The following is a 21,999-nucleotide window of genomic DNA, read 5'->3' as shown; positions in this document are numbered from 1 at the left end:
CTCAAAAGCAATAGAGTTAACCTTATAAAGAGAACTTCTTGGATTCTTCCATTATAGTGATTCTGACATTTTAATGAGTTTACCCCAAAATTATAGAAATAATGGTTGCATTATATTTTTTGTTTGTCTTAAAACAGTTAAGAAAAAATTAAATGAGATATCATTTTTTTAAACTACAAAACAATACTTACTTTAAAGAAAGCCTGTTTTTCAGTTGGAAAGTTGACAAGACACTGTAAAAAACGCGTCTCTGAAGCATGAATACAAACCTTGCATGTTAGTATACCCTTTAGCACGGTAGAAGTTCTGAACGGATCTTTAAGGCTTGGCTTTCGTAAGCATAAACCAAGCAGCATTAGTGGGCAGGAAGGATGCTGCCTCAGGTTAGGAATGTCCAACTGCAGCATTGATTTGTGTCTGTCTCCCCTCTCTCTCTCTCCCTCGCTGGCCTTTTTCTCTTTAATGAGTACTAGAATGTTTCCACATCAGTTAACTGCCTTCATAAAGCACCAGAAGGTCACACCAGCCCCAGACAGATCCTTTTCTTTGTGCCTATAATATAATTGGCTGATTGTGCGGGTGATGCGCCCGCCCCCTCCCCCAGGCAGGTCCCAGCTCGGCTCAGCAGCCTGCCTCCCGGTTCCGGAGGAGCAGAGCAGCTCAGTCGCTGCCGAACGAGCGTGAGTGAGCTCGGTGGCTGCGCGCTTCCCAGCACAGGCAGTGCCACTGCGCAGGTTGCTCAGCGGAACAGCATCCATTTTAATCTGCGGGGAGCCCCTGCCTAACCAGGGCGTTCTCCCTCCCGCGCCTGTGGATGCTCGGCGCTTCCCCTGCGCAGCCTCGCCCAGCAGTTCAGTTTTAGGGTCCGCGCCCTAGGATGCTCTGAGATGGTACATCAGGAGAACTGCTCGTACCAGGTAAGGTTAGAAAAGCCTGATGTTGAGGCCCTCGCCTTACGGGAGAGGCCTTCCTCTTCTAGGACAGCAGGTTGCCTCTTGCTGGATTTTCAGGGGATTTTGCCATCCTGGGCTCCACTCCCGGCCTTCATCGCATACAGTATCTGAATTCTAATGAGGCTTTCTGGGGAGTAATGGGGCAGAAACACTGTTTCTTTGGCCTTTAAAGCGTTTGTGGAGCACAGGGAGGTAAGGCATGCACACTGTAGGTCTGTGCAAATGAGAAACTGCTCTGAACTGTAATTGAATTTAAAGGGTTCATAGGCACAACACTGAAAAACAGGATCGTTGCTCATTGCATAAGAGGTACATTAGTTAGTATCCAGTTTTTAAGACTGTCTATGACAAAATTATGTATGTCAAGGGTCCTAATTGATAATCTTAGAATTTTTCATAAACCAGTCAGCAGGCGTTTGGCATTTCAAGTGGTACTCGTATGCCTTTAACGAACCTGTTTTTACCAGCATGCTCTTTTAAATGGTTAGTAGGTAAGCACGGCAGTGCCTGTGTGGATTAAAAACTTCATATAGAAAAAAATTAATAACACATGTTCATCTCTTAATGTGCCAATTGGCTATCTGGAGCTAGGAATTAAACACTTCAGACAATTTCCAAAGCTCCCTTCTAGAATGTTCCATAACTCCTCCCTCCCACTTGTACTGTGGAGACAACACTGTAACAGCAAGCGCCATTCTCAGAGAAATCACTCTGGGCCGTGGGCAGGCGTGATTGGCCCACATCCTGGGTGCTGGTCTTGGGGTCTCACTCACCTGACCGAGTTTCTCAGAGACCAGCCATCCTAACAATGCCTCTTCCTCATGAGCGGTAGGGCTACTTGAGACAGGTTACCTCGAACAGGTGTTTCTCTGAGGGTCAGATTTCACAGGGTGCATGTCTGCAGGCAGAACGGTTCATTTCACAGGACTCCAGGCAGCTGTTGCTAGCCTAGAGACGCATGCCCGTAAGAGATGTTTGTATGCTATTTTTGTGTGTGTGCTTAGTAATTGGAATTTTATAATCAGGGACCTGTTTTGTAGTGTTTTCATCTTATGGGGCATTTAGTTACATGCATGAATCCTTAAGTATCAAGGTTTGTTCTTCATGGGATTCTTTCAGAGAGAGACAGAGAGCCGAGAAAAGAGCCACATATTTAGGGTGGGGAACGCCAGGCAGCCACAGAGAGTCTAGTGTGTGGTGTGGGTGGCACCATATGGCTGCGGGAGATTAAATTATTGTCATAATTAAAATAGTTTTTCATCTCTCTTTTCAGAGAAGCTCTGTAATTTATGTTGAAGGGCAGATTACTAGAGGATCACCCCCTATATTTTCTCATTAGGTCGAACATGAAGTCATTGTTTTTGGGGGGGAGGTGAAAAAATGGTCAGCATCAGCGATTTCATCTGGAGAGGGAGGGGCCGTGTTAGTCAAATGTTTCTTCCAAAGGAAGACAGATAGCTCTGACTTGATAGGAACTCAATATTTAACAGTGCCACCGTGTAGTTAATAGTCTTGAGGTCTCTATTGCTTATTTCCACAGGAAGATGACGTGTGATAGGTTGATAACGGTAGCTAATAGACAGCGTATCAACAATGGAGGTTGGTAGAAGAGGCCTGTGTGTGGACTCTTGAAATGCTTCCCTTCAGAGACAACTAACAAAAACAGGAGCGTTGGCGTTGGAGCCAAGTCTCAATCCTGCTTAGAAACCTGAGTTTCAGAGCCCATCTGGCTTCCCGTATGACTGGGTTTAGAAAAAGTGATTTCTCTACAGTCTTAGCTTGATATGGTCTTAAGTAACTGGTGATATCAACAAACTGATTTTTTCTCCAGAAACTTCCCCGTTCCCCCCTCCCTTTTTAAAAATTAGGGCCTATTTATTTGTTAGAAATGATAATGCAGCGTGGTTGTGGCATATTGCTTAGGTTAGTGGGGTTTGGGTTTGGGGGTGTTTTGTTTTTTAAACAGAATCTCACTATGTCGCCCTAGCTACTATGAAACTCACTATGTATACAAGGCTGGCTTTGAACTAATAGAGATCATCCTACCCCTGTGCAAACTGCTCCCAGCAGGCTAGCATTTTATTTTATTTTATTTTATTTTATTTTTTGCTTTTTTCGAGACAGGGTTTCTCTGTGGTTTTGAAGCCTGTCCTGGAACTAGCTCTTGTAAACCAGGCTGGTCTCAAACTCACAGAGATCCACCTGCCTCTGCCTCCCAAGTGCTGGGATTAAAGGCGTGCGCCACCACCGCCCGGCACAGGCTAGCATTTTTAATGAGTTAACAGAATTTTATTGGAGGATTGATTACTTTCTCCCATCAGTCCTTTCTAAAACAAGATTTCTAGAGAACATTCTAGTGGTCATGAGTGGGAGTTTAGACCCCACTCTCCTGAATTTTACGTGCATGTTTTGCTTCATACACATATACATACATACATACATACATACATACATACATACAACATACAGAGAGAGAGAGAGAGAGACCACTGCCGTTGCTGTAACCCTCATATGGCAACAAAGCCCTTTTCAATACTTCCTTGTTTCAGTACTTACTCTTCCATAACCCACAGCTTGTTTTCAACACAGTATCCAGACAAAGTTGTTAAAGTCTGAGCAGGTACCACGTCTCCAGTTTTTTTGAAAGTTTATCATCCCACTTAGAAGAGGAACCCAGTTGTTCACAGGGCCTGGACTTACACCAGTGTCTCCTGCACCCCCCCCCCATTTCCTCCTTGTTCTATTTGCCTTTACTCTTCCTCTGTCAGCCCCTCTGGTCTCCCTGGCGCACCCCACGCCCTTACGCCTTCTGTAGGGTTGTTTTATTTGGCGTTGGGTACACACTTGTGCTAAAACATTGTTCACCCTTTGTCTGAAATTCACAATGCTCCGAGCAGTCATGGGGGGGCGGGGCACCAGACAACCTTCCCTGACACCTTGCTCTCTTTCTTCTGGACTTTTCTGGAGTATCACATCTTTGGGTGGTATCTGTATACGGCGCTCCACAAGCATCAAGTTTTCCTAGTTCTATTCCAACATTTTGATTGCAGTTCCCAATTTTGTTTTTCTACTGAGCGTTTATTACCTACCATTGATCGGTGCAGATTTGACCTAACTGTTTGTCCGTGGTCTGTTTCCATTGCTGTATGAAGATGGGTTCTTGTCTAAGTCCTCAGGTACCACAGACAGATGTGTCTGACCAAGTGGAAAAGGCATTGTACACACTCATCTCCTTCCATGGACTCGGCTGTTATTCTGAGACAAGCAGGTTCCCCTTTCCCCCGTATGTTAATTTTCTCATCTCTGAAATGGGGTTTTTGCCTGTTGACACCACATGAGAGTTGTCTGGTCTCCTTCCAGAGGCCACCCGTCTGCACAAACCGGTCATCCCTCATTAATTCAGAGCCACCTTGCCTGTGCAACTGTGTCTTCTGTAGTTTTGGACCCTCGTCAAGCCATGTGTCACTTCGGTCTCAACTGGCTCAGGCTGATAGAATCAATTCTCCCCTACTGATGATTGTGCTGCCCACAATTTTGTGTGCCTCTGCCAAAGCAAGTATCTTCTGTGCTCCAAGCAACTGAAACCAAGGGTGAGTGGGCAGAGGAATCCTGATGCAGAATTTTTCATGGTAGTTTCAGGTCATGCCCCTCCCAGAGACATGTGTTGACATTTTCGGTCTTCACCCTGTTGGAAGAAAGAGCTGTCGACTTCCATTTTTTCCAGTCTTGGGAGGAAGCCAATCTCCTCATGAAAGAATCTTGCCCACTGCTTCAGGCCTGGAAGCCTTCAGAAGGCCCAAATTCTTCTAAATGCTTTTTGATAGACAGCTTAGAAATATTGTTAACTTGTAAGCACACATTTAGGTCAAGGGGTCCACTAAGCTTAAAAATTCCCAAATATTTTTTTTCTCTTCTCCTGCAGTTTTGTTTTGGGGGTAAGTGCACGCTGTGAAAACAACGGCAGGCTTTCATCCCTCCCTTGCTGTCGCTTAAATGACGGGCTCTGATCCAGATCACACCCTTGAATTCCGAGCTACTGTGGGAATGGAGGAAAGATAAAATGGCCTGTGACTAGCCAGCCCTCTTCTGCGTCCTCCCCAGCATAAAGTCCCTCCTTCTGGTATGAGCAGGAATCTTTAACGTTTCTCCGTTCCCTTCAGAGAGTTTGCAGACCCTTTGCCTGGCATTCCAAGCCTGGCAGAGATCCAAACCCTGGACAAAGTACTCCTCCCTCCCTCCCTCCCTCCCTCCCTCCAGATCTGATGATCTCCCCACATTTTCTCCCTGCTGTGCTGCCTCCAGCCAGGATGCCTTCCACCCACACACCACCTGCCCACACCTTGTGCCAGCAACTTTCAAGGCGCAAATGCCACCACCACCCCCGCAGAAAGCTTCCTCCTCCCCATGAAAATGTCTCCTCAGCACTCTTCCTTCTATTAGGACCTCTGTACAGTGCTTAACCAGGGATCTGCCTCTCTGACTAGAGACAAGCCCCTGTATCAATTTCTAGAAGGCTCTGCCTTACACAGAGAGCATGTGTCTGTTAAATGCCTGCTGGACTGAACTGCATTTGCTGCCGCTGGTATGTTCGGAGCCCCAAGAATTGGAGAGCTATGCATATCTCTCCCTTGCAGCAGGGAACCAGCAAAGCTGACCCCAGGACTACACAGAGCAGCTACCAGGCTTCTGAGTTTTCGTCACTAATGCTCTGGACATGCTGTATGCCAGAACAAGACACGGGGCAGTGTGCAGCCAATGAGTAAAGGAGATGCACACACACCCAAGCCCACCAAGGGATAATGCATGAAGCACCTGCATGCCCACTCATTTCACCCCAGGATTTTGCCAGGGTGAAACCCGTGCTCTACTCTCAGGCACTTTTGTACTTTTTCTATAAAGTTTATTATTTAAAAACCTATGCAAATAAATAAAAATATCACACACCAAAATTAACCAGACCCAAAGTCTACACAAACTTAATGAACTTCTATACAATTAGAATGGACATTCAAAACAGAAACGGTGAAGCTTCGCATGAAAATTTTATGCTTTCAGTGTTAAATATGTTTTATTTATTTTATGCACCTATCAACCACCCAGTCAAACAAACGAGCAAACAAACCCACGACTATTAGAACTAGGAAAACAATGAGTTCTGCATTCTCTTTCCTAACTCATGCTCTCTGCCCTCCCATCCCTCCTCATCCCTCCCCATCCCTCTCTACACTTAGCTTTCCTGGCTCACATCAAGGATTTTGCCAAGGCAAAGCTCATGGCCTCTCTCCAGGCACTTCCATACTTACTCAGAAATACCCTTCTCCCACCGCCCCCGCTTCTCCTCAGTCCCTCTCCCTACCTGCACCTCTGCTCAGGACCAAACCCAGGGCCTCCTGGGTACAAGGCTACTGCCCTTCCGCTGAGCTGTCTCATCTATCTCCAGTCTTTTTTTAGTTTTGACTTTGAAACACTGCAGCCCAATGATCCTGGTGCCTTAGCCTCCCAGGTAGCTGAAATGAAAGTCTCGCCCTACCAAGCCCAGCTGCTGCTTCTGCTAATACATGAAGTTTCCTAAAGTTTTGTGTTTCTGTATTTATTTGTTTTCTTGTGGGAGACAGGTGGGGGGTATGGTGCAGGATTTGCGGGAGGGCTGGTTCTCCCCACCACCTTGTGAACTCAGGTCGTCAGGCTTGACAGCCAACACTTTCTCCTGCTGAGCCCTCTCAACTCACCCCCCCCCCAGCATTTTACTGCGTCCCCTACAATACAGAGGGGTAATTTCACTGCCTCCTGAGCACTTAGTTTTCTGGAGCAAAATGTTGTGGTAGTGGCATGCCCAGCTCACAAAACAAGATACCCTATCTTGGTCTCAGATGCTAAGCCTAAGGAGCCGAGCCATGTAAGTAGTTCATCAAGATACCCTCAGACTCTCAGTAGAGAAAGCAGTAAACAGTCGTGCACGCTCAGATTCCTGTGGATTGTGTGATGGTTGACAGAAGCAGAGAAATCCATCTATCCCCATTGGCACCAGCTCCTTTTCTTCTTCCTTCCTGAGAATGAGAGAACAGGGTATCAAGATGAAGTTCACCCTAGGGTCCCAGGATAAGCCTGGGTTCGTCTGCACAGGGGAAGAAAACAACACTTCAAGCTTTTTAATGCTCGGTTTTGATGCAGGGTTTTAAATACAAGTTCAGTGAAGTCATTTTCTTGATGAGTCTGTAGATTTTGCCCTAGCTGGAAAGTTTTTGTTTTCATGGTAGACAGAGCTGTTTTGCCTGACTAGAGAAGAGATGCTTTCTGCCTGTTGTGATACAGTTTCCTTTCTAAGAAAGTGGTAACGGTAATAATTCAGGGTATAAATACCTCTATGTTTGTTTTGAGCCAAGATGTCTGAAAAAGTCTAATTCTGGGCTCCCTCGCAAAACTACTGGCAAGTGACAGGTGCTGGGGAGATGGCAAAGGGTCAGCTGGGCTCCCACTGTGGACTTCATCAGACACAGACAGGTAGCACAGGGCATTCTTGTCAGAGCTCCATCTTCATGAGTCATACGTCACCATCTAAAGAAGTAAAGTTTTAAAGCCCATTCTAATCCAAAGATCAGTTATTTTCTCTTGGAAGGGATGGTGGTGATGGGGGGCGGGGGAAATGTGACATCTCTGCGGTACAAAGTACCAGAGCTTTTTGGAGAGTAGAAACCCCACATTCATATATATATATATATATATATATATATATATATATATATATATATATACACATTCACATATATACATATAGATGTGTGTGTATAGAGAGAGAGATACAGATATAGATATATAGATATGCATATATATATGTGGATGCACATATAAATACATAATCTTGGATGAGCACTCACAGTCTCACAAACAGAGGGAAGCATTAATAGAGCTATATACCAACTGAGCCATTTTCCATTATATATTTATATTCTCTCTACCGGGGAAAATTTGAAACTTTGATGCACACTGTGTGGCAGCATCAGAAACCACTAAGGCTCCCGAAATAGAAAGTAATTTGACAAAACTGCTGGCATTCAACAGAAAGCAGCCCTAGGGAAGCCTGGTGGCAGTCAGTGGAGGAGAACCATTATGGGGCTGGACACAGAGAGACACGTAATGAGGACATTAGTGGTCCTACCTGGGAGCTGGGCTGTCGGCTGGCAGAAGGAGTGCAGAGGTGTTTCTGGTACGCGGGATTTTAGCCTGGCGGGAAGATTTATGAACGTGGTCCTCGCTCTTTGGATGTGGAAACACATTTGATACTGGCTGCTTCCAGTTCTGCTCCCCCTCCCCCACGCCTCCCAATGTCATTATTTTAATGTTTTTAACCTACATTTAAAAAGCGCTGCAATTTTTCGTGGATTTTCTAGCCATAAGAGTATCTTTGTTGAAAATCTAACCAAATTCAAATGAGCTTTACATTAAAAAATTTATTTGGAAGGAGATTATAGCGCTGAAGGTAGAATGGGATGTTAAAAGGGGGGGTTGGAAGGCTGAAGGGTTAAAGACGATTAGCTGGAGTTTCCACCTTTGAACAGGAGAGGCTTTTGGCAGTCTGTAAGTGATTTCCCAGTAATGCACTCAGGGTTCTCGGAGTCAATAATTTCCACCAATGGCTGATAATGATTATTTAAAAGCATTAGATCACATGAGAAATACGCCTTGCTGTTCAGAGCATGGCTTGGCGGTCTTGGATTTCAGGGTAGGGAGAGATTCTGAGAGGCTGTGAGCATGTTTTCTAAGAGAGAGCATTCGTATCTGGGCCTCGCTTCTTCCCGGGTAATTCCCTTTAGGCCATTCTCTGCAAGAAGGACATGCAGTGTTGGCCTTAGCTTACGTAGCTACTTCAAAGCCCCCCATGTTTGTTCAGTTCCTGTCTGCCAGGGTGGTGGCTGGTTTTGTTCATCCACTTCTGTGTGCGTTAGGGCCACTTTTTGCAAATGAAATTTATTACAGTGTTGATCTTAGGCAACAAAAAGCAGAGTCTTGCCAGCTTGCTTGGAAATGCAGTCTGAAGCAGAAGAAAGACAGCAAGTGATGATTTCTTTTTCCTATGCTCCCCAGCAGTACTTCAGAAATGGAAGATGCATTTAGAAATCACAGAGCTGGGGCTGGAGAGAACGGCTCAGTGGTTAAGAGCATTGCCTGCTCTTCCAAAGGTCCTGAGTTCAATTCCCAGCAACCACATGGTGGCTCACAACCATCTATAATGAGGTCTGGTGCCCTCTTCTGACCTGCAGACATACACCCAAGCAGAATATTGTATACATAATAAGTAAATAAATAAATAAATATTTTTTTAAAGAAAGAAATCACAGAGCTTTCTTTTCCGACGTGCAGCCTCTGATGTGGGGACCTCCAGCGGGACCTGAGAGTTTGTGTTCTAGAGGCCTCTATGCTTTGTCGATGCTCTGCTCCAAGAGTGACCTAGAGTAAGAAAACTCTAGAACGCGTCCAAGATGGCTTTTGTCATTCATGACAGGACACTGATTGTCAGGTCACCCGGAAGGGGTTTGGGCAGTGAGCCTGTGTGCTGAGAACTCACCTAGGGAGCTGTAGAGCAGTGGCCCTGCTTCTGCAGACTCCGGCAAGCTTCCGCATCCCTGCTTCAGGCGGTGGCATGGGGCTGCTTGTCTAAGTACAGCTCTTACACGTGCGATGAGAAAGGAGCGGTGGACCAGGAAGGTCCTTCCTGCGTTCCCGACCCTCATCCTCCTCCTCGTTGTACAGTCTGAGAACTTTCCAGGGTGGATTCAAAGGTCCTGTTTCTAAAAAGAGAAAACATTATTGACATATGTGTTTATATGTTTGTAAGCATGCATACAGTCAATGCATTGTTAGTAACATATTGTGTATTATATACATGCAAAATACAAATGTATTTTTTGTAGAATTTGTACGTATAATTAATGATAAAAGCTTAGTTCTCCTGATTTCAACCGTGTACCAGTTGAGATGAAGGTAAAAAGGTATTGTTAGAACTTTGTGTGTCTTAATGTCCTTAATGTCTCAGCTCTTGTCACGCTTTTGTCACGCTTGTTATTGGTTGTAGGTTGCTTAGTGGCAGGATGGGAACCCAAATAAGAGACTAAAATTGAACCTCAAATGGGGGAGGGGGATCTAGAAGTGAGTCCGGCTATGGTAACATTGTCTCTGCTATGGAGAAGTCAGTTCTAGGCTCTACCTTGTAGGGTGTGTACAGTCTTCCTGACCGAGCTACCCTGCACGCTGAGGTAATGGCTAGGATAAACAACCTCCAGGCAAGTGGCTGTTCCGCTGGCCAGACTCACGCGGGTCCCACAGACGACATGGGTTGGAAAACACTAATGTTAGCTGTGACTGCTTCTCACTGTTCACATGTGTGTCAGCTCTGCGCTGACCACTTAGCATATGCAAGGCCATGTCCCAGACACTGTGGGATGAATCAAATGAGCAAGCGTAAATCCCTGTCTGTAGAAAAAAAAAAAAGCCTCAAATGGTAAAAAACTGCCTGAAAGGGGCCACTGTGACTCTGAGCGTGCCATGGTGAAGCAGAGAGGAAGATTTACCAGACTGTGTGCCGGGTAGGGAGGGCAGCAGCTTTCCTTTTATTTCCTGAGGCAGCAGCAGCAGTAGCAGGAGGAGGTGGAGGTGTGTGGCAGAGCGTGCTGAGGGTTCCAGATGTATGATTTTGAAAACAACTCAGTATCTAACATGGTTACTGGGGAGGGCTGCTGGATTTCTCTTCAGTGCATCCTAATTTTTTAAAAAATACACTTTCATCATGCTTGTTTATTTTTACTGGGACGGCCAGCAGGGGGCTGTAGCACACCCATTTACAATGGGGGCCACCAAGGCAGAGGACCTAGGTTCAAATTCCTGCCTGACTACTGCCTAGCTACCACGCCTTGCGAGTGTTTTAACATCGCTGTGTGTCCCCCCCCCACTATAAAATGGAGCTCACAATAATACATACTCTGGAGGCACAGGTAAGGTACCTGGCCCCAGTAAATGACAGCTATTGTCATGTGGTCACATGCCGTGTAAGAAGATGGATGCTTCCTGCTTCTTTCGTTTCAACCCCGCCTCCTCTGTCCACACTAGGAGACAGAGGACCGTTCAAAGCAGAGCATCGCTTTAACCCCATAGCCTTGATCTCCGTGACTGCTCTGCATTGTGACTGCCAGCCCTAGCCATTGTTGCACAATCCAGGACACTTCCAGCCTGCAAATAGGGGATCCCATCCGGAATGAGGGTCCTTGGGTTTGGACCTGCCTAAGACAGGGAGACCTCAGGAAAGGAGGAAGCCCATGCAAGTGTGGCCCACAAGATGAAACTTGTCTCCATGATACTTGACAAAAGGGCTATTCATCCCCATGGGAGGGGAGAGGGCTGGCTGGGAGGAGGATGGAATAAAAGGATTTAGATTTGGATCTGGGCTGCAAGAGGAAAATATTCGCTTGATAGAAGCAGTGCTGCCGTAAAGCACACGGAGACATGTTTATAGCCCAAGTCCAACACAAATTGAATTTAAAAATATTTGTGGAGAGAAATAGGTAAACAACTAAAGGTGAGCCTGTCAGAAGAGGTTAAGATGCCAAGCAAGGTCATATCGGATGGCATTTTGCTTCAGAACTGTTCTTAACAATGTTGCAGTTGCTAGGGAATGCGTATTGGAGAATTGACTGACTGGTACATTTGCAGTTTTCTGTGTGAGCATGTCAGAAGGTAAGGCCTGTTGCTAAGTGGAGGCTTGGCCTTTGCATTCCTCTGTGGCTGGCTTTTCCTGCAAACTGTTGTTTTGAAGTAATGGTATATATATTTTTTAGTTTATGGACGTATTAATTTGATGTGTGTGTTTATGCTCAAGCGTGAGCCTGTGAACTCCTGTTTGTCTGCTCCTTTGAGCCAAACATCCTCCAGCTGTGGCCCTTTCCCTGACTGCATGCAAAACCCATAAACAAAACCAGAAGCCATGGGAAAAGGGTAAAGGGAGCCATAGAAAAGAAAACAAGCGTCTGTGGAAAAGCCCGACACTGGCTGAATCTTAAAGAAAAGTTGATGGGTCCCTTTCTCTTGCCTACATTGCGAGAACAAAGCCAAGCTCCTGGGGCAAAGAAGGTTTTCTCTGGATAGGAATCAACTTAAGTCTTGGGCTAGTGCTCATTCCAGATGATGAAACTTTTACTCTCACTTTAAGAAATCATTTGGGGGGGGGGGGAAGGGGAAGAAAGAAATGAAGTGGTTCCTGGTGGCTCTGGGAAAAAGAAGAATGGTGAACATCTGTCTCACAGGTCACTCTAAATGACAGTTTTTATTCTGCGTGGAGCAGCCGACACGGCTCACAGTGGGATCTCTCAGGCTGCAGGTTTTCGCATCTATTTTTATCCCACGGTCTACTGGCTGCAGGGTAGGTTCCTTGCCTCACCAAGCTCCAGCTCCCATCGGGCCCTGAACTGGACTCGGGTCAGCTGGCTAGCTGGAGCTCGGTGTCTCTCTTGTCCCTTTATGGGAGCAGGAAAGGTGCTGTGAAGAAGAATCTGGGCCAGATCACTCAGGGAAGGTGACAGCAGATGGTGGGAAGGCTGGACTCTCAACAAGCCGATTGTCAGGGACCGAGAGAGCCTGAGAGCAGGCAGCTGCCCAGCGCCCTGGAGAAAGAAGCCAGGCAAGCCGGGCGGGCGGGGCAGCGTCTGAGGCAGAAGGGGGCAAGGACACTGCCACCAGGCACAGGCCAGGCGCTTAGCTGGCTCTCCATGCCAGCATGAGTGGTAACCAAGGTGCTGGGCAGTTGGCACGTCAGCCCGTCAGAATTCATGGGACGTTATTTCTTAAGTGAAATTCTAAAGAGTTAAAAGATGAATTTGGACAGTGATGGAATGGATGACATCATCAGCCAAGAATCCCCATTGGATTTGGAGGGGAATTATAAAAAGGTAAGGGGGGGGGGCTCTTTTGTTTATAAACAATTGGACCATTTTTCTAAGTGGGAGGAAAGTTGCCAAATTCCACACACGGTAAAGAAAAAAACTAAATGCACAGAATTAACCACAGTAAGCTCTGAGAGTTCCCCATTTTCCCAGCCTATAGTCTTTACTATAACAACAGCTAAGCCATACATGTTACTGTTCTCAAGTTGAGAGAAATTCTACTATTACTTCATTGCTAAGCAGCATTTTGTGCAAAGGAATTCCTTTTTAATTATTGATATTTTAACAGTTTGGTACAAGGTAGGTTCATTACTGGGTAGGGCTAACTGATCTAAGTTTGTTCTTAACAATGAAAAAACAGAAAGTTTTACAGAGAAGTTTGGGGTCTTAAAACAGTCAATACAAGGTGAATTTTCTGCTCGCCTTTTATTTTGAAAGCCAGCAAATATATTTTGGGAATGTTTTATGTGGTGATTGTCTAGTAATAACAGGCCCAAGTAAAAATAGCTTTAGTTATATGGGTGAGGTCATGAAATCAAGCTACAAATATATACTTGTCTGTCCACAGAAACCCAAACACAAACTGCCCTTCTGTTATTATTTGACAAAAGTCAAGTGTAGTTCATAGCTGGACAGCATGAAGAATAGGAACCTCCATTGTGGACCTGGAAACAAAGATTTTATTTTCCTTCAGAAGTAAATTTCGATGACTACAGTCTGGCAGAACAGTAAAATTTGCTGATCTTTAAAAAAAAAAATCCATCAAAGATGTCTTTAGTGTTTTCCCTCAGAGTGAGAATTAGGAAGAAGGTTCTAGTATGTTCATTCTTCAATACAGTCAGCTGTGATATCTCCATCTTAAACCCAAGACTGTGTGTGAGAATGGCGGCTCTTTAAGAGATTTACTTTCTTATTATTTCATAATTGTATTATTTTTCCAGTGGGTAAAACTTATATATGCAGGAGGTCTCTGACTGGGCCATGTTACCCCGTGAATTTTTCAGCCCTTCTGATCTCCACCAAGGGGCTAAGTGCTCAAGTGTGTTGAGCTGGTGTCCTGAAACCCCAGCTGTCCACCCTTCCCCCGCTTGGCGGAAGCTGGGCTACAGAAGACACTCAGGACTCTCTGCTATCGGTCAGATCGCTTACCCAGCCCTGCAGAGCAAGGGTGTCGGTCTCTTGTGTCCTGTTTTCGGTGCCATAGAACAGGTCACAGTTTTCTTTGTCAATTCTTTTTTTTTTCAGATTTAAAAAAAAAAAGTCAAGTTCACACTAAAGGAAAATGAAAGGTATAGTGTTGCTAATTCGCTAACGATAAAATCCTGAGCACTGTCCTTGGGTCCTACCCAGAAACAGCCAAGGAACCAGATGCCCAGAATAAGTGCTACGCTAGCAACCTGAGACAGGGCTGGCCAAAGCGGCAGACATGTAGGGCCCAAGGAGCTCTGAGGTGCCACCTTCAATGAAATATAGCATCGCCCACCATGAAACAGAGGCAAGGAAAGCCATGTGTGATTTCAGGAGAGATAGTACCTAGCGGGTTAGTTCAAAACAAACAACCTATCAGGTGAAACTTGTAGACATGTGGCGTGCTCCGAGGTAGGTACCGTGTTCGGGACCCTAAACATGAGTTGGCTCCTCGCCACGTCGGCTTGCCTTCACGTTTGTGTAGTGTTACTGATGCTCGTGGTCACGGTGAAGACTTCATTACGCTTGGGGGAAAAGCGTAACTTCCCTAAGAGATTCTAGTGAAGTAGAGCGGCATAGGCCTTTTTTCAAAGTGCAAAGCTGAGAAAAAAGTTATAAAAATCCCTTTAACTGGAATGTTCCTTTTCAAAGATTTTTTTTCCTCTAATATTCTTGGTCTTTGGTTGACTAATGAAAAAAAATACCCATTAAAAAAGGGTACTCTAACACGTATTTTGACCTTGCATCCATCAGTTAAATTTATCAGAGCCTGTGCTTAAAGTATACATTTATTTTATTCCAAAATTACATTAATTTACCATTCATTGTAAATATAAATGTCTGAAACATACACGCAGATAGCTAATTGAGAGAATAAAACACTTATAAATGAGACCTTCTTTCTTTTTCTGTGACCTCTTCCATCACTGAAGTCCATCATCAAAACAGGCAGTCAGTGCTGCTGCCCAGGTGCCATACAATTCCCTGAATGCATCACATTAATAAATACCACATGCGCATAGGGCTTGTTTCACAGAGCTGTTTTAAAGCAGACAAAGATCCTTCGGGGGGAAAGGTCACTTTTCCGATGACTAAAATTAGATTCACCAAGGCAGAGGGCGGAAAAGCGTATGCATCTGTCCCTTCTCCTTGGGGAAGGCCCTGCTTGTAGAAAAGAGGCTTCATTAAGAACCTGGTTTATTCAATAACGAGAGTCAAGCCACACCCAATAGAGAGAAGATCCTAGTGCTGGGGAGGAAACGTGGTAATCTTAGCCGTGCGGAGGGCATGTTCTTAGCCCAGTAGCCCACCACTTCCTGCTGCGCTGAGGCGACTTCCAAGTCGCTGCCCAAGAATCCCACAGAAGCTGGAGCAGCAGCTCAGCAGCATACACCTCACACAGGACCCAGGTGTGGCTCCCAGCACCCACATGGCAGCTTCCAAGGACCCGTAAGGTCAGTCCCCAGGGATCTGACACTGTCTTCTGGCCTCCTCAGATACCAGGCACACATGTGTACTGGCAAACACACATACTCATAAAAATATTAATAACTCTTAAAAAGAGGAAGAACCACACAGCTTGTGTCGGGACCAGGAGACCTTCAGCATATGGTCACCAACCTCACTCACCCCCCCCATCATCCGTCAACATTCTTGTTCATCGCTTATACAGTGCACCGGGGTCTTGGAAGGGAGCTGAGTCTTTCCCCTAGGAGCTTAGGATCCAGGTGGGCAGACGTAGAAAAATATGCTACAGGAATAGGCGTTGCCTAAAAGAATGTAAACAGCCAACGAGGACCTCCAAAATTTTTACCCCAGGCTGTGCCGAGGTAGGGGATATCTCAGTGAACATTAGCAGACAGGCGAGAGGAAGTCATGAGAACGGTTCAGCACTGCCTAAGACAGGCTCCGGCTTGGTCGAAGCTCGGAGAAGCTGGGTTTTGCCTTCTGTTCCCAGGCCACTGTGCACACAATAACCAACGCTGTCCCAGGACCTGGCAGGCTCAGCTTTGTCCTACGGAGATGTTGTCCCTCGTGTCTTACATCTAATTACAGTGAAAGATTAGGGAGTACCCCGCGGGAAAAAAAAATGAAAAGGCTGGAAGGGAAAATATTTAAAGTGAAGCCACAGCTGTGCCTCATGTTTTTTTCAAAGGTGAATGGAAATGACTGCCTCAGATAAACTGCAATAAACAGGACCAGGAATGCCAGCTGCCATTCCTGACAAGCTCTGCTCCCTCCCCACACAATTACTGAGGAAAAGCAGCCACTGCAACCTCCATTAACCCTCGCAGCTCCCTGTCTCAGAGGCATGAATGCGCTTGAAGAACCGTGTTACTCATCTGAGCCTGGGCCCTCCTGCCTTACCCTTGGCCACCTGGGGAAAATCTCTTCCAGTTTTGGGGGCCAGGATCTCCTTTTCTTCAGAGTGAGGGATCCAGTGTTCTTAATAGGAAGCCCCCAGTTCATGATTGGGGTCAGCCAATTGCCACACCTCAGTCAGCCATCATGGTCAGGAAGTGGGCTGTTTCTAGAATGTTCAGTGAAACACCACACACATAAGACTTATTCTTGTTCAGCAAACCATACACAGCCCTTTCTTGACATGGCCTCCTTCCTTCTCCTCTGCTTCTCTTCTCAGGAATTTCTTTAGGCCTCTAGCTCTTTTCTTTTGAGGAACAACATAGTATTTTTATTACAACTGAAATATAAGCCTGGGCGGTGGTCGTCCACACCTTTAATTCCAGCACGCAGGTGACAGAGGTAGGTGGATGGATCTCCGTGAGTTTGAGACCGACCTGAACTACAAAGCAAGTTCCAGGCCAGCCAGTGCTGTTATACCGAGAAACTCTGTCTCGGACAAACAAAAAAACAAATATGTAGCACATGCCTTTAATATCAGCACTTGGGAGACAGAGGCAGGCAGATCTCTGTGAGTGCAAGTTTAAGGCCAGCCTGACCGACATAGCAAGTTCCAGGCCAGCCAAGGCTACATATTGAGACATTGTCTCAAAATAAAACACTTCTTTATTTTTAGTATACTCACAAGCTGGTGCAAACTCCTATTAAGTTCAAGGACATTTTGTTTCCCTCCAAAGAAACCTGGAGCCATTAGCAACCAGTCCACATCCTTTGTCCAATTAGCCTTTGACAGCCACTTTCTGTCTTTATGGATATACTTGTTGCACATATTTCTAGCATTTTAATTTTTTGACTTTTTTTATACTCCGCATCTTGCCCACTCTTCCTTAAATGTCAGTAGCAAGCACCACAATAAACTATCGGCTATCATTTTCTCTGTGCATCAGACATGGCGAACACTTCCCAGATTTCTTTTAGTGGTTTAAACAACCTGAGAAGTAGATATTATCTCCTTAAAAAATGAAAAAGAGCCTGAACCTCAAGGAGTTTCTGTAACCTGAAATAGTATCAGTCTCTACTCTGGATCCTCTGGCCTAGTTCCTGTCCCACCCTCTTGCAGGTCATCCACCTGTCCCCACTCTCCCAGATCCCATGTCCATCCTGCCTGTAGGTTGAAGACACCAACTTCCTGGCAATTGACCAGGGCCGTTTCATAACCAGGCAGTGTTTGGGACTGTTGTGTTCCTGGGGCTGATTTTAAAGACTGCGATAGGCTTACAGGCTTCTAAAATGGCACCTGTTAAAAATAGAGTTGCCAGATAACACTGTCCCATGTGTAGAAGTCATCTGTGCAAGCCGCAGTTTAGGAACTAGAAATGAGTGCAGGCTGTTCCCAAGAGTTTCTGTTTGGAAGACGCTGCTCAGAGGGTGGGGAGCCAACTGCACCCCACCAGGGTTTCGCTTACACACCTCTAGCCGTCGTATTTGATGGTTGCACATCACCAAAGTTCCCATTCGTAAGTAGCTACTGAACTAACCATGATAGGTTTTCATTAAATACCCTTGCTCCGGTCCTTACCAGTCAGGATGTGCCAGTGTCAGGTCATCTGTATGACAACACTCGTATCCCCATAGCTTGAGAAGGCAGCTAGTCAGCGACATTGTTCAAAACTGCCGGCACAGTTACACTAATGTAAACATCTGGTCCTAGAAATGAATAGCCCAGCACTTTTGATGTCAGCCATTCTTGGGCAAAACAGATGAACTTGCCCCCATGATGCCCCTCTTGGATAATAGATATTCAAGATCAGCTTTCCCAAGTAGTGGCCCTGAAATTTCAAAGGCAAGCCAGGAACCCTGTAGCTGACATTTCATCGTGACCTTTGGTAGAATGTTTAGTGTAAGTGAGGGAGATGGAAAATGTCGGGAATACTGAATGAAACAAAGTGTCCAGGCTTAATAACCATGCGGCCGTATGGTGGAAAGATCCAGTGCCATTTTAACTACTCTATCCACTCATAATTTAAAAGCGCTTCCCAGGGAATCCAATAAAGTGCAAGAATTTGAAATAACCTCCACTCTACGAGTATTTATGCACTTTGGCATTCAAAAGTATTTCATTTCTTTTCTTATAGAATGCTATTTTCCTATTTGGATCTTGTTACAAATCCATGGTTTATCTCAGCCAGAAAAATAATTAAGAAGTATCAGCCATTTGGCCATATACCCAAGTTTTCTCTTTTCTCTTTAACTTAAAACAAAGTCACTGAAGTTTGCCAGTGAACAAATACGCCTTGTGCTCCCTGATCTTTCAAAGCCTCAGCCTCGCCCACCCTGGAGAGCCGCCTCCAATTATTACAGCCCAGCTGTCTTCCAGGCAGAGGAGAGAAGCAAGTGACCGCCATTTTATAAAGGAAGAGCGCTTTTCCACAGGGACCTTCAGAATCCCAGTTAGGTTCCCTGGTGGATGCTGCTAATGGTGATGAACCAGGTACCACAAGGTGATAGATGGCACTCAGCTTACAAGAAGATCCTTAATGGCTTCAAACAGGCATCTTCACGGGGCCTTGGGGGAGGCCAGCTGGCTGCAGATCACGTGGCCCTAGCTATAGAGGCTGGACACGCTGCATGGAACAGATGTGGGCATGGGGAAAGGGGAATCAGCACGGCGCCTAGAACAGCAGTATCTGGAAGCTTGTTAGGCATGCACCGTCTCAGCTCCAGCCCAGGCCTGAAGCAGAAGCATAGCCTGTGCTTTTCACAAGCCCTCTGGGTGACTGCCATGCACATTCAAGTTAGGGAACTACAGACTCCGAGAAATGTGTCACCTACACAGAGGGCGTGTGTGTGCACACATGCAGCATCTCTACTCAGCGCACTGATGTCTCAGCAGCTCCTGGAACCCTGACTCCCACAGGGTGAGGGAGATCAGTGGCTCCTGAGATGATGCAGCCTGTGTTATTGCTTAGGAAGTTCTTCCTCTGTGAATACCATTGTCCTTGCTAGCCTTGTCCATAGTATCCATAGGGCATTGCTTCTAATACCCCCGCACTCACACACAGAGAGCAAACTCAAGTTCACGTCTCCAATATAAAGTAATGCAGAGTTTGCATAGAGTCTTATATTCTTATTTGTCATTCTTAGTGCAATACAGGTCGTCCAGACGGATGTCCCCCTCCCAACCCTTGATGGTTGAATCTCAGACACAGTGGAAGGAGTTGATAAGGAAAGCTGCCGAATTTCCAGCATTGCTTTTGCTAGAGATGCTTTCTGCTTGTAGCAGCATAGGAGATGGAGAAAGGGCAGTCAAGGCTCACAGGCCGCCGGCACTCTTAGCACTGAGTCCTTCTCTAGCGCTGGCAACATCATTCCACAGCATTTCTGTGCGGCTCCTGCCCACTAGGTCCTGGGATTTTTAGGCAGAGGTTGTGTGTATATAACAAAGAATTCATATAAGGAGGAACCTAGGAGAGAATGCAGGAATGATATAGTTGTGTTACTATAAGGGATGGGTTCACACTGTGCCCTGAAAACAGCATAGGAAAGATCTGGAGACAGCTGGGTTTCGAGCAGATAATGTCTACCCTAGCAGAAGGTTCTATTATTTCCTTTAGGAAGTGCTCTTCCTCCCACTCTTAGGGAATTGCGGTAGATCTATTTCACACTGAGAGAGGAGTCTAAGTGCCCTGTGAGTCCCCTGTAGCTTGCATGACACACATGAAGGCCATTGTAAGTCTTCCCGGCCCAGACACAGTATGTAGCAGTAAGGAATGAAGTCACAGCCGGGGACGAAACTGCCTGAGGCTGATGAAGGGTTAACATTTAAGAGTGGTTTCACTTCCATCTTGGTTTTAAACATCTTTTCTATCTTGTGGTCATGAGCCACTGTTCCTCAGCTGCTCTTTGGCTTCTTGCTAACAAGATCCATTTTAGACATTTAAATGTTGTTTTGTGAGGGTGTTTCCCAAGGCTTTTTGGTAGCAAACATGGCCCTGCTGGTCATAATGCATCCAGACAGTGTCATTTTGTGTTAGCTTCTCCCATTCTCTGATGGCTTCATCCTGGGTAAAAGATTCTGGCTTTGCTAGTAAGTAGCATTGGAGTACTTGAGATACTTGGGATCAGATGTTCCAGAAAGAGGGCCGACCTGTGGTGGTGAGGGGGGTGGCTGGGAAGGCGTTTGTAAGCATCTCTGTTTACAGTTGGTTTGTGGTAATAGATGCCCTGCAATGCAGTGTTCTATGCGTTTCTGGGAAGGATTCACATCCAGGTCAGAGAAGAAATTAATCTATTTAACTCTAGTCTCACCATGTGTCTTCACCACAGTGCCCGCTATTACCACTAGCCCATACACTGTTCTTCCCCTGTAGAAGAGAAGAAAGGTCTGGAACCAGGAAGCATATATTCAAACCCTAGATCTTCTCCCTTACAATGGGGCAACCTTTTGTTACCCGCAGTTTCTCGTCTTCTAAATGGAAGTTATTGGAGGATTAACCATTATGTTACCATGTATCAGGGGCCACCTTGCCACCAGCCAGCTGCTGAGAACTCTCTCAGTTAACTCTCTGTCATCTATGGAGGTTATTTCCCAGTCTGAATGAGAAGAACCTTCCATGCACAAAAGCCACCAGCAATGTGTCAGAGGAAGCAAACCATTGGCTTAACCGCAAATCACAGCTAAAAGTCAAAAGGACAAATTTCCATAATACAGCAGATTTTAAACTCTGAGATCACTGTAGAAAAATAAACAAATCTAGGAATAAGTAATTCAGAGGAAAGAAAATACAGTCACACAAACACTTAAACATTTATTCTCACTGATAAATGGAAGGAATTGAAGCAAACAGGATGCCAGTGCCTGTCAAACTAAAAGCAACGGCAAGCGCTCCATATTAGCCCACACACAACAGAAGCCCACTTCGCATTGCTGGTGGGCATGTGAACTGGAGCAGCCTTTCTTTGGAGCAGTGTGACGAGATGTGTCAGGAGCTTCAACAAATGTTCACACACAGCTGATCTGGCAGTCCCACTTCCAGGAACTTATCCCTGGGAAATCATCAGACATGTGGGCAGGGATTTATGGAAAGATGTTATTTTTAATTTGACACAACCCCAAGTGGCTAACCGTAGAGGGAAACTCCATAGAGGGGGGATGGTGAGCAATCATTTGAAAGTGTGTTTTCAAAGAGCGTGAAGTGCTATATGGGAAGTCTTCAGTATACGCCACAAAATTTTTAAAGACGAGGAGGAAATATACCACCAACTGTTAGCAATGATCTAAGTAACAGCATTATCGTTAACATTTGTATTCCCTCTGTTTGCCTTAATTTGTTCAGTGAGATCCAGAAAGGGAAACAGGAGGAATATGTTTTTGTGCCCCCTCCCCCTCCAATGGCAATATCTGTAGCATTGTGTATTCCAGAAAGGACGGACAAGAAAGCAAGGGTGTGGACACACAGTTACAGTAGTGGTAGGAGTTGCCCTTCCTCAACACCTGTTCCAGGTCCAGACTGATTTTGGACCAACAAGGTGTTGACTATTACAATACCTCTTGGTTTTTGTTTCGATAT

General features: G+C 45.6%; 1 protein-coding gene across 5 annotated transcripts in view; it reads left to right on the top strand.

The window, feature by feature from the left end:
• The window catches only part of Schip1 (schwannomin interacting protein 1), a 629,199-nt gene that overhangs the window by 573,689 nt on the left and 33,511 nt on the right, over positions 1-21,999 (top strand). The window contains exon 1 of one of the 5 annotated variants that reach the window (XM_057756796.1): positions 643-917. The exons of 3 other annotated variants lie outside the window; for them this stretch is intronic. In XM_057756796.1, the coding sequence (XP_057612779.1) occupies positions 888-917 (30 nt within the window). In that variant the 5' untranslated portion in view covers positions 643-887. Of the gene's footprint in view, positions 1-642; positions 918-12,460; positions 12,887-21,999 lie in introns of those variants that run through there. One more of the 5 variants, XM_057756795.1, reaches the window with a different exon arrangement.

This window comes from Chionomys nivalis, chromosome 24 (genome assembly GCF_950005125.1).
Source record: "Chionomys nivalis chromosome 24, mChiNiv1.1, whole genome shotgun sequence".
Taxonomy (NCBI): Eukaryota; Metazoa; Chordata; class Mammalia; order Rodentia; family Cricetidae; genus Chionomys; species Chionomys nivalis.
Note: the sequence above shows the minus strand (reverse complement) of the source record. Positions and strands in the feature narration are given on the sequence as shown.